The 13,691-nt window shown below is 32.5% G+C and overlaps 1 protein-coding gene across 4 annotated transcripts in view; it reads right to left on the reverse strand.

Moving 5' to 3' along the window:
* The window catches only part of LOC148621377 (uncharacterized), a 31,428-nt gene that overhangs the window by 11,471 nt on the left and 6,266 nt on the right, over positions 1-13,691 (reverse strand). For 3 of the 4 annotated variants that reach the window (XM_088575636.1, XM_088575633.1, XM_088575634.1), the window contains exons 6-18: positions 13,128-13,330; positions 12,082-12,140; positions 9,982-10,061; positions 9,079-9,212; positions 8,561-8,686; positions 7,680-7,961; positions 6,896-7,008; positions 5,902-5,972; positions 5,256-5,386; positions 4,380-4,798; positions 3,228-3,304; positions 2,307-2,479; positions 373-447 (exon numbers count right to left, since the gene is read on the reverse strand). In XM_088575636.1, the coding sequence (XP_088431762.1) occupies positions 373-447; positions 2,307-2,479; positions 3,228-3,304; positions 4,380-4,798; positions 5,256-5,386; positions 5,902-5,972; positions 6,896-7,008; positions 7,680-7,961; positions 8,561-8,686; positions 9,079-9,212; positions 9,982-10,061; positions 12,082-12,140; positions 13,128-13,330 (1,943 nt within the window). The remainder of the gene's footprint in view (positions 1-372; positions 448-2,306; positions 2,480-3,227; positions 3,305-4,379; positions 4,799-5,255; positions 5,387-5,901; positions 5,973-6,895; positions 7,009-7,679; positions 7,962-8,560; positions 8,687-9,078; positions 9,213-9,981; positions 10,062-12,081; positions 12,141-13,127; positions 13,331-13,691) is intronic. The other variant, XM_088575635.1, reaches the window with a different exon arrangement.

Raw genomic sequence — 13,691 nt, forward strand, 5'->3', positions numbered from 1 at the left:
CTTGAAAGACTTTAGTGAAATTTAATGTGATACAAACATATCACTGATTTCATGAGTTTTGTTCTTTACCCTAGGTCTGCCTCCTTAAATAAATCATTTACTAAAATTCAAAATCAAATCACAATTTCAAATAATCAATTGTATTTAATGTTCTTCTATCCCACTTATTATATATATATAAAATCCCAACATACATAAGTCTAACATATTTCAGAAAAATATAAAATTTGCAAGTACAATAATGCCCTTAAACAGTTTTTTTTTCTAAATATATCAAGATTTTTTAACTTCCAATTCCAATATTGACAAAATAAATAATAACAGGGATAATACAGTAACCATAAACAGAAATACATATTTTTGGGCCTTTACCTTGAGCATTTGGTTCTGGTGGTGACCTCTGTAGGCATCTTTGATTTAAACTCACTGACCTTGATCCTTGTCCACCTGTTAATATAGCTGACTTTTAAAGAAATACTCTTTAAGACATCCAAATAAAATCTTAGTAAAGATGACAAAACCTTTAAAAAATGAACTAGAAAAAATGATGAGTAGAACTCACTACAGGATATCCCCAACTCCCTACCATAGTAATCATATTACAAAGAGTAGTCAAGGGAACCAAGGTTATAGTGGTAATCAAAAGAATGTAATCCAGGGACAAAGACCAGACATGGAAAACAGACATACACAACAAAGAACATAAAGTAACTAAAATCATACATACAAAGTAACAAAAGTAAATGAGCAACTCGGACTCCACTTCAGTCTGAAATCTAATTGCACAATATGGCATGCATATATCAAAATATCAGATGGCCGTGATATGTAGCAGAGAAAACTATAATGAAAACATTGAGGATAAATGGACAGATAACATAATTACCATATACCTCCCGACATAATAAATTAATATATTGTAAAATAAAAAGTCATAAAAGACTTAATATATACTCATATTTTTGTACTGGCAATTTTTTGTTAATACAGGACCAGAAGGCATGAAGCCTCTAAGCCTGTTATGTTTTGCATGAAACAGTTTTTTTTTAACAAGAGCAGTGCTCCAGGTCACCCGCCATGCAACAAAAGTAAAATTTCATGGAATATTGCAAAATGCAAAATTGTATATTTTGTTAAGTCCATGTGACCTTGAATTTTAACCTACTGATCTCAAAATCAATAAGGGTCTTCCTTAACCCACAAGCCTTCAGCTATCCAAGTTGGGTGAAATTCCATGAAGGCGTTCATAAGTTATGCTTCAGACACCAATTTTTGCGTCTAAAATTATACTTAGTGAAGTCTGTGTGACTTTGACCTTCAACCTACTGACCTAAAATTTAATAAGTGCCCTCCTTACCTCATAAGCCTTCAACTGTCTAAGTTTGGTGGAATTCTATGAGAACTTTCAAAAGTTACATTCCAGAAACCAATTTTCGCCCCCAAAATAATATTTTGTTAAGCCTGTGTGACCTTGACCTTTGACTTTCTGACCTCAAAACTAATAGGTTGGTGAAATTCGATGAAGGCGTTCAAAACTACACTTTGAAAACCAATTTCAGATGGACGGATGGAGAGCCAAATTCTATACTATCCCGGTTTGCGAAAGGCAGAGGGCAAAAATGGTGCATTACACCATGTACTATCCTCACATTCACCATGGAATCCCCTGAATTATACATAAAAATATGCAAACAAAAAATATAGCCAAACCTGAAATGCCCCTGAAATTCATTACCAAAATTAGTTAAGCACTTCTGGGTACAATCTAATTTTAGTCTGATAACTATTGTGTTTCAAGTAAATTCACATGCTAGTAATCCCATTTCCAAAAATTTGCAGATATTTCTTTATCCATACTACAAGTATATATATTAACTATCTTTTGACTTCTCCACCTTTACGCTCCCTTCGGAAGCATATCATATTTTTATAAATTCTTCAACAATTACACTATAGTATTAAATAGATTTGATACAATTTTGAAATGACCTAGATATCATTGAGATGGAACCCATCTATGAGGGCCCCACTGAGGTAAAAAATCCTGTACATCAGCCATGCTTAACAAATTCAATTACTCTTAAAAAACTCATAACAGTCAAGACAGAAACAGTTGTGCAAAAATTTTAACCTTAAAGTCAAGGTCAAAGGCCACTGTCCATAGTATGTGACCCATTAAGTTTAGGTGATCTACCCACATACCAAATATCAAAAGCGCACATGGAAAGACAAAAAAGTTACAGCCAGGACATGAGTTGGTCACCTTTTTTCCACTGCCTTATATGTTTAAATGGAACAGTCCTTACCTGTTCTGACTGAAATACTAAGATCAACACTTCCTGCTGCATTGTTACGTTTATGAGGATCTGCCTCGTAGATTTGTACCCATAATAATCTATCTTTATACACATCTTGATGGGTTTCCAATATGGCTGATTCCGCAGTCTCTTCATCCAAAAAGTCTACAATTGCTCCAGTGCTTATGAAGGTCAAAACAAAATTAATATACTTGTATATTAACAAGGGGAAGAAGATCATGTCAAAACTACGTTTTCTAATAAAGCAAATTGATCTGGTTTTACTATCAATATTTCTACAGTGAATAATTAAACTTGACCTTTTTGTTATACCTGTAAAAACATTTAAAAAATTTTAAGTATTTATTTAATGCTGCCAAAAAAAAAAAAAAAAAAAAAAAAAAAAAAACCCCTAAACAACAGTAATTGGCAAAAATAGAAGTAAACATAACACGTACTATTAAAAATAAAGATAGCCGATGCAGTAAAATTTGTTCACTTCATTCAGGAAATAACACATAGCACATAAATTCCAATTTCTGATACAGCTTTTTCGAAAGGCAATAGTTATCAGTATCTGACGGGAAAGAGAACTGTGATCAAGTGACTTGCACTTCCATGGAAGGGTGTCTTTAAGGTCAAAGGGTTAAAAGTGAAACTATACCGACTGCGTCGGAAATAAAAAGAAACATAACACTAAAACAAGATTTGAAAGGTTAGGTACTAAATAGAATTCAAGTTTACTTTTTGACTTTTAAAAATACTGAAATACAATGAGGTGAAATCTAAAAAAAACCTTTTTCTTCGAAGACTTGAGGAATAAATAGAGACTATTCTTTTTCTTTACATTTTTTGGTAAGTAAGATAAAACCAAGCCAGACAACAATTGACATAATCACATCTAGACCATTCCTAATAATTAAATGTTACGTTTTTGTTGTGTTCATGCTGTTTGTCACAGTAATACCAACAGCCCCTAGTGGTGCGAATACTTCCATCAAATCACTCTGAAAATACAATAAGCAATTAGAATGCACAATAACTTATCTTTAGAAGCAGATCAGTTGACCCAAATCTTTAACATTCCATAATTTCAAACAAATGTAAGAATCTGTCATCATTTTTCACTTAATTTTGCAATGAAAATCAGAGAATCAACAAAGGTAAACATTTCAGACATTTTTTTAAAGCTATTTAGTAGTCAAACTTGTCTGATCTCGAATTATATCAGATTTTGTTTATCTTTTTTATCACAATTTGCAGTATTACAAATTGCAATGTACCTGAAACACTGAGGCTTCCTTCCTTGTATTGCACATGGTAGAACCTCTCAGAGATAGATTTGGCTTTCTATTTTGATGATTTTGGTTTTGAGTACATTTTGTACACAATTATTTTTGGATTGAGATCTTCCTATATATTTGATTCTATTTTGTATTTCACATTCATGAGATGATGAACTGTTCTGTTGAGTGGTAAATGTCAGGAACTTGAACTATGTTATATGGTTTTCAAGCATTTGATGCAGGTCTATTTTAAAGATCTACCCAAAACAAAAAGTAGAACAGATGGACAACCAAGCTAAACAATCACTTTTATGAACCCAAACTCATCAACAAATGGGGCAACTACACACAAAATACATGTAAGTAACATACTGCGAAACTTCTTTTATTTAATGATACCAATTTTCATGGATTAGGGTGGATAAAGAAGTTCGAGGATTCTTCAATTTGTAGTTTTGATGTTTTCAATACAAACATAAATGGGAATGCCCTTTTTGCTGGGAACCAAATTCCGCGGTCTGGCCTACCCATGAAAACCCCGAAAAGTGGTATCCCACAAACAATAGTACTTTCACAGTACTCACTGTATGATTTTGTGTATCTTAAATCATATGGAAACACAAGTGTAAAGACAGGTATGAAAACTTTTTTTTATGTATTAAAACACATGTAAATATTAGTTTTCCATTATCTTGGAATCAAATACTCTCATTGATATAAACATAAAACATAAAATTGATTTAGAAAAGCTTAATCAAGTAACATAATGAAAATTATATTTAACAATTTTGTTTACCTCTGTTTCAAAGTATGGAAAGTTAGCCACCCAGACTTTAATTAAGCCATCATCTTCCATTCCATAAACTGGTTCCAAAGCAGGCATTTCATCTGGTCCTTCAAGGGGTGGCATATCAGAATACCCATTCACTGTAGGCTGAAGTTCTAATGTTGGCATATCTGAATAATCTTCCTCATTTGCCTTTCTGGGACTCCTGTTCTGATGATTCATCTTTGAAAATTTGGATAAGGGTTTTTGTGGGGACTGATTTTTCTGGGACACTACCTTTTGTCTAGCTGAAGGGGATGGTCCAGATATAGAGTAGTTAGACATGTCAGTCTGAACTGTCAATGCACCAAATTTTGAATTCAGATCATTTGTAGATATACTTCCACTTCTGGAATCAATACCTTCATATCTATCTCGACCTTGATTTCCTGCAATTTTACATACTGATATAAATAAAAATGTCAAAGTCTTTAGAAGTACCTCTGAATTTTTTTTTTTTTTATAAGATTTCCAAATCTCCATTTCAGGGTCTCTGTAGGGGAAACCAAGATTAAAACCAAATTAAAAATGTTAACACAGGTCAATTACAAGTTATCTACAAAAAACATATATCCCTTACTACTAATAAGATTTAAAGAAATCTTAATTCATTAACTCATACCATATCTGTTAAATCAAAATATGTGGAAAGTATGTGTATGTGGATTTCATAAATGGAAGCAAACACCAAAGCATTTTAAGACATAATGTGTCCACACGACATTTTTTATCCCTATCTTCCTTCCTTTAGCAGTGAAGGACAGAACATCGTAATTATTTTCTACCTTAATTTTTTTCATTCTATATCCCAAGGAAACAAACATTTTAATCAGGATAAATTATTACCATGGCTGGATTTATCAGGTTTGTTCCTTGACAAGTTACATCTTATTTTTCTTCCTTGTACTTCCATTTCATTGTATCGGCTAATGCAGCTGTTAGCAAGGTCTTCTGAACTCACAGAAACAAATCCAAATCTGAAAGTACATACACTAATGCAAGGCTGTAATTTCAACAGCCCTCATGTAGACATGTCAAGCCGATCCGACAAGTGATTTGGACTCCTAGCAAATTTGCTTTTCCAAAATTGTTCCTCATGAGACAGTGTCAATGGGGGAGAATCTCCAACATGAGACAGTGTCAATTGGAGAGATTCTCCCACATGAGACAGTGTCAATTGGGGAGAATCTCCCACATGAGACAGTGCCAATGGGAGAGAATCTCCAACATGACACAGTGTCAATTGGGGAGAATCTCCCTTAAGACAGTGCCAATGGGGGAGAACCTCCAACATGAGACAGTATCAATGGTGAAAATCTCCTACATGAGACAGTGCAATGGGGGAGAATCTCCCACATGAGACAGTGTCAATTGGGGAGAATCTCCCAAATGAGACAGTGTCAATGGGGGAGAATCTCCCACATGAACAATTCCTTAGAATAACAAGTATGCAATTTTTTTGGACAACAACCTAGTTAGAATGAATACTTACATTTTAGGACCATCCACTCTGTGTCTAACCTCTAATGGAGAGTAATCTTTGACCATGTCTTCTAAAACCTCCTGTATAAACAAAAACTAAACTAGAAGTGATCTGACATACAACAATTATAGAAACAATCTTTTCAATACATCCTCCCATGAAAATATGTTATCTACATTACAATATCATCTTAAGAGTAAAAGCCTTACATACATGTAGAATAAAAAAAAACCCAAAACATGTAAGGTTTTTCCTTGTTTGTATGTTTAGATAGACGTTTGTAATACATGTACATGTGTGTATTTTGATTACTTGAATAGTCCATTATGGTTTGGCACTACCTTGAATAGGAGGTTGGTTATTAGTTGATCAACCCAACATTCTCCTCCAAGACATCAAGTACTAGTCCATAAAAAAATGAAAATGCTGCTTCTGGTAAAGTGATTCATGCTGTACAAAAAACCCACATAACAAACAACGCTTTAGGTCTACATATGCTACATTTTTATATGACAATAGTCCTCCTGTAATTAGACCTGTACTTTTGAGAAAACTGTGCTTCAATATCTCACTAAAATCAACCGAATCAAACCAAATCAAGAACAATAACTCTTGCAAAGTTCTTATTTCAGGTACAATATATATAAATTTTATCTCAAAAGCGCAACAACCAAATGAAAAACTATGACTGGTTATGTGATCTATAGCCATTCTAAACAAGAAATAAAAGTGAATTTGGTGGGTTTTTGATATGCATGAATCACCTCTTGTCTGATTTTTATAAAAACTGCTACTTGAATCTTGGCAGATATATGATTAAGTGATCATACACAACTCACTATAAAAAAGCAATATGCACCCATAATCATTTCATGTAAGTTTAGTTCACAAGAACTGAAACAAATTTACCTGGACACAATAAGAAGACAAGAACAAAAGCATGAAAAATTAAATCTTTCTACCAAATGACAGTTTTAATTACTGAAGGACTCAAACTGATTACCTTAGTAATAGAGCTATGGAGATTTCCAAAATAAATTGTAGGATTATCTGAGCTATTTCCTCTACAGGGTCCAGTGCTTCCTTGTCCACGATCTCTTCCTTGGTCATCAGATTCTTAAAAGATAAGAAAAATTATTATTCAAAAAACAATAAAATGTCAATACTAACTGATTGAGTGGTTCGTTTCTTTTCAATGGTACACGCTGATCTCCCCGGGTTATTAATTTCAACCTTCAGAGTAGAGTTTTAAAGAGAAAATATACATTGATAGCAAAATCACAATTAGTCATTTCATGTAAAACATACATATGAAAGAGGACTGTTTAGGCTGTAGCAACCCTGAAAATTAAATCACATGGATATTGCATGATATCTAGTAACATGAATGCTTACTTGGCTAACATAATCTGATTCATAGTTTATGCACAGAAGTAATGGAAATTGAAGTGAGGCAAAATGGATTATTCCTGTAAAATGTAAAATTCCTGTACGATGTATAATTCCTGTAAAATGTATAATTCCTGGGAGCTATCAGACCTTACACAATGTACCATAAAATTTGGACTGGTTAGGTCAGTTTTGCAATAGAGCAAAAAAGACATCATCTATGAACTTAAAAGAGTATTTGCCCCTAAAACCAGCTGACTTTAATCTTTAATCTAAACAGTGTGCATTACTTAAAATTCATCCTTTTTAACATGCAAATTCATGCAAAAACTTGGGAATTTTCAAACCATAATATGTCAATATTTTTTAATGATCATTTAAACCTCTGAAGATCTTACTTTTAGTTCCCTTCCCTCCTGTTGCAGATTTTTGCTCATTTCTGTCAGTATTTTGTCCAAATAAAGGTGATTTTTGTCCGCTAGTTCCAAATGAGGAACCAGTTTGTCCAAATGAGGACCCACTCTGTCCAAATGAGGACCCACTCTGTCCAAATGAGAAACCATTCTGTCCAAAGGATGAACCGCTCTGTCCAAATGATGAACCACCAGTAGGACTTGGCTGTGATTTGTCCTGGTTTAGTACAGGTTTCCACGATACACCAGCTCCTGAAGATGACTGACCTGAAAGTAAAAGCAATAGGTTACCCCCACTCACCCATCTACAGTCAAAATGAAGTAGAAAGAGCTACAAAACCTGAAATGGGGGTGGAGCACAGTGCAAATCATCATGCAAATAATGATACAAAATATCTAAGCATTCCCTCCATCAAAACCTGAGAAATATTCTACAGAAATGTGTAACACATGGACATGTGATGGCAATATAAAAAAATACATTATTCTCTGTGCTTGTCAACCAAACAGGACTAGTGCTGACAATTTAAAAAAAATAGTAACTTTATAAAGTAATAATTCAAATGTACACTTTGATCCATGTTATAAAAAGAACCGTAGGATTTAGACAAATACATGAAAAAGAAAAAAATTTGTACAGAAGAGGGTTTAATAAATTTCATGTAAATGTACACTTAAAATGTCATCTTATAATTATAATTTAAGCAAATTTATAGTCAGAATAAAACTCTCCAGACAATTTTTTTATGCATCAAATCATCTACAAAAGTAATACTTTTAGGAGTTAAAGGATATAAAAACACTAAACAAAAACTCACTAATGCGCACTTAAATCCTAACAAAACTACCTTGCTCAAGTCATTTACCAGTGTTATTATTTGGGTTTGGAAGATCCCATGATTCCTCATCATCTTCTATAACAACAGGTTCCCTGGCTTTCTGACCTCCAGATGACCTCCATGGCACCTTCCTTCCTGATCTTGCTGAAGACTCTAAAATTACAATACAAAAAAGTAACAGAACCTCAAGGTTTAAATGTTCAAATGTAGAAATATGACAACCGACTGCTGGCATTTTAAAATTATTCATGCAGCCAAACCTTGGCATTTCGAATTGTACATGGATAACTGCTAAGAACTAACTGTTTAATTTAGTGACAATATCAGGGACCACCAGTTGGTAGAAAAGTAATGAAAACATACTTAAAAAATAAATTTGATGAGATTTATTTAAATTGCAATTTGAAAACAGTTTCAGTGTGTTGACAAAAAATAAAAAAAATAAAAAAAATTTACAAAAAAATGTCTATCAAAGAGTATTTTAATTTGACCTTAAGCCTCATCTGAAAGTCATTTTTATTTAAAGTCAACACACTATATTATACCTTCTCCATTCTGTGGTTTTACATCTTTGTTTGCCAAGCGAGTTTCAATTGCTCGTCCTTGGAATTCCATTCTGCTCAGTTTTTCTACACATCTCTTTGCACTGTGCAAATCACTGAAATTAGCAAAGGCAAATCTGATAATAGATAAAAGTTGCATCCCTTAAATTTTTAAGATGATCAAAAAAAAGGATAAAACATTTACATGCATGTATAATATAAAGTAAAGGACCATCAAATCACAAGACCTAAGACACTGTCATATATTTGTAAGTACATGTACCTATATGTCTTCAATATGTATATAAACACTAATCAAGTTAAAAACAAAAATCTAAAATGTGGGTTACAAATTTCCATTTATGATTTCCTGACGATAGCATATACTACTGGATATATGGCTCAGTTCAATATGCTAAAAATGCCAGAAAAAATATCAATCTTCCCTATAATAAAAGATGCACATCTTCAACAGGTGTATAATCACTGTGCAGACTTCAAATAATAATATTACTTCAATACTTATGAGTTAAGGATTACACAAAGTATGTACTGTTCACAACATTCAGTGACAAAAAATGACTAAGTTCAACATGCTTAAAAATTAAATATATTAATAATATGTACACAAATGCCATACATTGCTTTACACATGTTATAGTAACAAAACTCAAAACTCATATAAAATTTGCCCATTCAAAATGGCACTGCAATATGAACAACCACAAATGGTGACTAACAATCATACAAAATTTGAACAAATCCTTCAAGTGGTTTCCCAGGTTATGTCTTCACAAATGTGACCAGATGGATGGACAGACGGACACTGGTATTTCTAAGTCCTCTTCCAAGTAGTATAACTGTTATGAAGGGAAACAAACTGTTTTGTGAACTTATTGAACTTACACTTTCCTGGGGTCATCCTTTTTCTTCCTTACTCTAAGATCAGTTGGATTAAACTCTGCACACAACTCCATTAAGTCATTCTATTTAAATGAAGAATGTGTTTATGATTTATTTTTGAATGAGATCCTACCAAGTATTTACCACATACAGAATTTTGGTAAATAAGTGCAGTGGTGAAGCAACGAAATATACTCCTTCAAAAATCCAAGTAACAGGGATTGAATTTCAAATTTTTTTCCACAAGCTTAATTTAGCAAGTACTGATAATTTACACTCACTAAATTTAAATTGTTTGGGTTATTTCTGGACTTAAACTGTAAGACATATAGAATTCCACTAGCAAATTTAGCAAGTGGAAATAATTTCTACTAGCAAAATTGAATTTCAACTTGCATTTAGCAAGTATTTCCCCTTAAATTTGATCACTGAGTAAGGATTTGCTAATTAATACAGTGAAACCTGTCTACACTGAATCCTGAATAATCTGAAAACCTTTCTGTACCAGTCACTTTTTTAAAATTTTAAATAAGTTTCAGTGTATTTTGAACCTTATATAAGTATACCTGTCTAAATTGAACCAAAACTTAAGTCCAAAAGAGGTTGGTTTTGGACAGGGCTCGCTGTATAATAATTCTCTGATCGATTTTTAAACTAGATAAAGTTATGCCCCCCGCATTTAACCTTCATACAGCTATATCCTAATTCACAATTGTAAAACGCACTTTGTCAGATGTGTTATTGTGTCTGTGAGACACAAATGATGCCCCCGCATGTGGTTTTGAGTAAAACTCAGCATAGCTGAACGAAACTTAAACTCAATCTGTAACTAATCATGACAGACTCACATACCAAAAACCAGTCAAATATCTTCAAGCATTTACAAAAAACAAGCTAAAAATTGTTATTTCAATACAATTTTTAAAGTGCAGGGCCCATTATTTTGGTAAAACTTAGCGTAGAAGAATGAAACTTATACTCGATTTGTAACTAATCATAACAGACTCACATACCAAAAAGCAGTTCAATATCTTCAAGGATTTACAAAAAAAAAGTGCGGAAAACTGTTATTTCCATGAAATTTTTAAAGTCCAGGTGTCAGTTTCACAAAAAGTCGTAAGTGTAAAATTGATCGTAAGTAACGATGTCATAAACTAAAATAGCATTGTGACGTCATGATTTACGATAAATTTCACACATACGACTTTTTGTGAAACCGACGCCAGGGCCCATACTTTTGGTGAAACTCAGCGTAGCGGAACGAAACTTTAACTCATTGTGTAACTATTCATGACAGACTCACATACAAAAAATCAGTTCAATATCTTCAAGGATTTCCAAAAAAAGTGCGGAAAACTTACGGACGGATGGACAGGACTAAAACAATATGCCCCCCAACTTATTGTTGCGGGGGCATAAAAACCACAAATTATTTGTGGATGTATAACGGTATGACTCTGTTATTGTCCATAGACACTTGGTTTTCATGCGATAACTTGAATATTGGTTGGCTAATTTTTAAGGTAGATAATCCCTATTACATGGAGAATTCTTTTCTGTCATCTTGCAAAATCGTAAAAACATATATAAACATTAATCCCTTTCAAAGGGAGATAATTGGCGGGAAATATGTTCAATAGAAATATAATGGGAATTTTTTTTTAATATTACAAGGAAAAGAGTTTGGTCACCCCAATTAGAAAGAATGATTGTTTATTACAAAAATTTAGAAGAAATTCTATAATCAGGTTTTTAATAGTTGGTGAAATAGTGAAATATAAAAAAAAATTGCCTATATCAAGGCTGAATTATCACGAAATCAAGTTCTGTGACCTATGTTTTTAACAATAAAATTCTTAAGTGTGGTCATTCAAGGTCATCTTTGAGAACAACTAGGAATATCTATCTACTAGAATTATTAGAACTGATCTACATCAAGATATTTCAACTATTGCAGCAGCTTCACCTTTTGTTTGATAAAGTTAATTTTTGACAGTTATTACAGTCCTTTATTTTGTAGCCAGTAAATGGCAATGTAAGTGTATAAGGATCTGAAACATTCTCAGAATATGTTTTTATTATAATTCTATGTAGTACACTCACCTCTGTCACTGTCTGAGCTAAGTTTCCTAAATATACCTCGTTTACACCACCATTCCTATCTGAGAAGAAATATATCAAAACCACATTGAACTCCAAAATGATTTCGATAAAATCTAAAATAGGAGGTACACAATGGGAAAATGTAATAAAAATTCAACACAACACCACTAGACATTTTTGTAGGCCTTATCATAACGAGGGTTTCATCATTTGAAAGTTTCCTTCTACCTTCATTTCAATTTGGTTTTAAGATATCATCTAAAAACTGCACAAATGTAATTTTTACTTTTCAAGTTCAATCAATATTCCTACAACTTTAACCCAAACAGGACTTAGTTTGTAGACCTCATCATTAGGATGCATTTATAAATTAAGAAATAAATCTTCAAAACTCCATTTTATCATTTTTTATGCAATTTATTTTATTCTTAAAGGACTACTTTCTTCATATTTCTAAAAAGATGCAGTATAAGTGTTGCAAAAATTGCGATCATTATGAAGCAAAATTCTGTTGTTATATCAGTCAAGTTGGGTAAAACATCAGATATAAGACTGTCATGTCTGTCCAAGTCTGACCACAGCTATGGTCTAAAAACCTTTGAAGCAAATCATATCAGAATCAGAAATTAAATTGTAAGTATCATTTGAAATATTTGACAAGAGCTAGGTTTGCTTAACCAACTAAAGACCAACTTATGCTTGTTCCTAATGCTAAAACCAGACCCACACTATTTAAAGACAAAGCATAGTTTTAGTAGTATTTTCAGAAAATGAATTGTAAAATCTTGAACTTTGTGTCATTTTAACATAGGTATTATGGAAAGATTCACAAATCATAGAGCATATTTGCAATCAATCGTAGGGGTAAACAGATCAGATAAACTTCTGCAAAACTGGTTAAATCATATACTTTAGTCCAAAATAAAAACAACCCTTAAATCTTTTTTGTATAAACAATAATTGAAAATCAATACTTAGTTGTCTTACATGAAACTGAGTTTAAATCACAAGAAAACCTATAATTTTAATCCCTCATTAAATAATACCATCAGATTTCTTTTTGGACATGATACTATCATCTCTGTTCTGTGACCTCTTTTCACCCATGATTGAATCATCATTCCTTCTCCCTCCCCCAGATTGCTTTCTTGGTTCTTTCTCATTGGCTATTCTCATTCCTACTTCATTTCTGTATTTTTCCAAACACTGTATTGCACTTCTTTTTATTTTGTATCTGACAAATATTAACCTGAAAGTAGAAATGACAAGAAATCTGTGAGCTACAGCTCACTAGTGATACCCTTGCTTTCCATTACAATATAAGAATTTTTTTTTTTCTTTTTTTTTTTTTTCAGGCAACAAGAAATAGATGTCATATGAGTACGCAAACGTACACAACAATACAACTTTTATATAGAAAGATTAGTACAACATATCACCAACCTGTGATTAATGGTTACTGAGAAAAATGTGATAAGAATCATGTATATAACCCAATGTTTTCACTATTTTTTCTACTACAAGGTCAAATAAAAATTTGAACAGGACTAATCTATTGATTTTTAATTGAATGATATGTAATTGTGTCAAGTTGAACAAACCAGACAGGT

The sequence above is a fragment of the Perna viridis genome, chromosome 3 (genome assembly GCF_037379345.1).
Source record: "Perna viridis isolate PV_CMFRI_1.1 ecotype Kerala chromosome 3, ASM3737934v1, whole genome shotgun sequence".
NCBI lineage: Eukaryota > Metazoa > Mollusca > Bivalvia > Mytilida > Mytilidae > Perna > Perna viridis.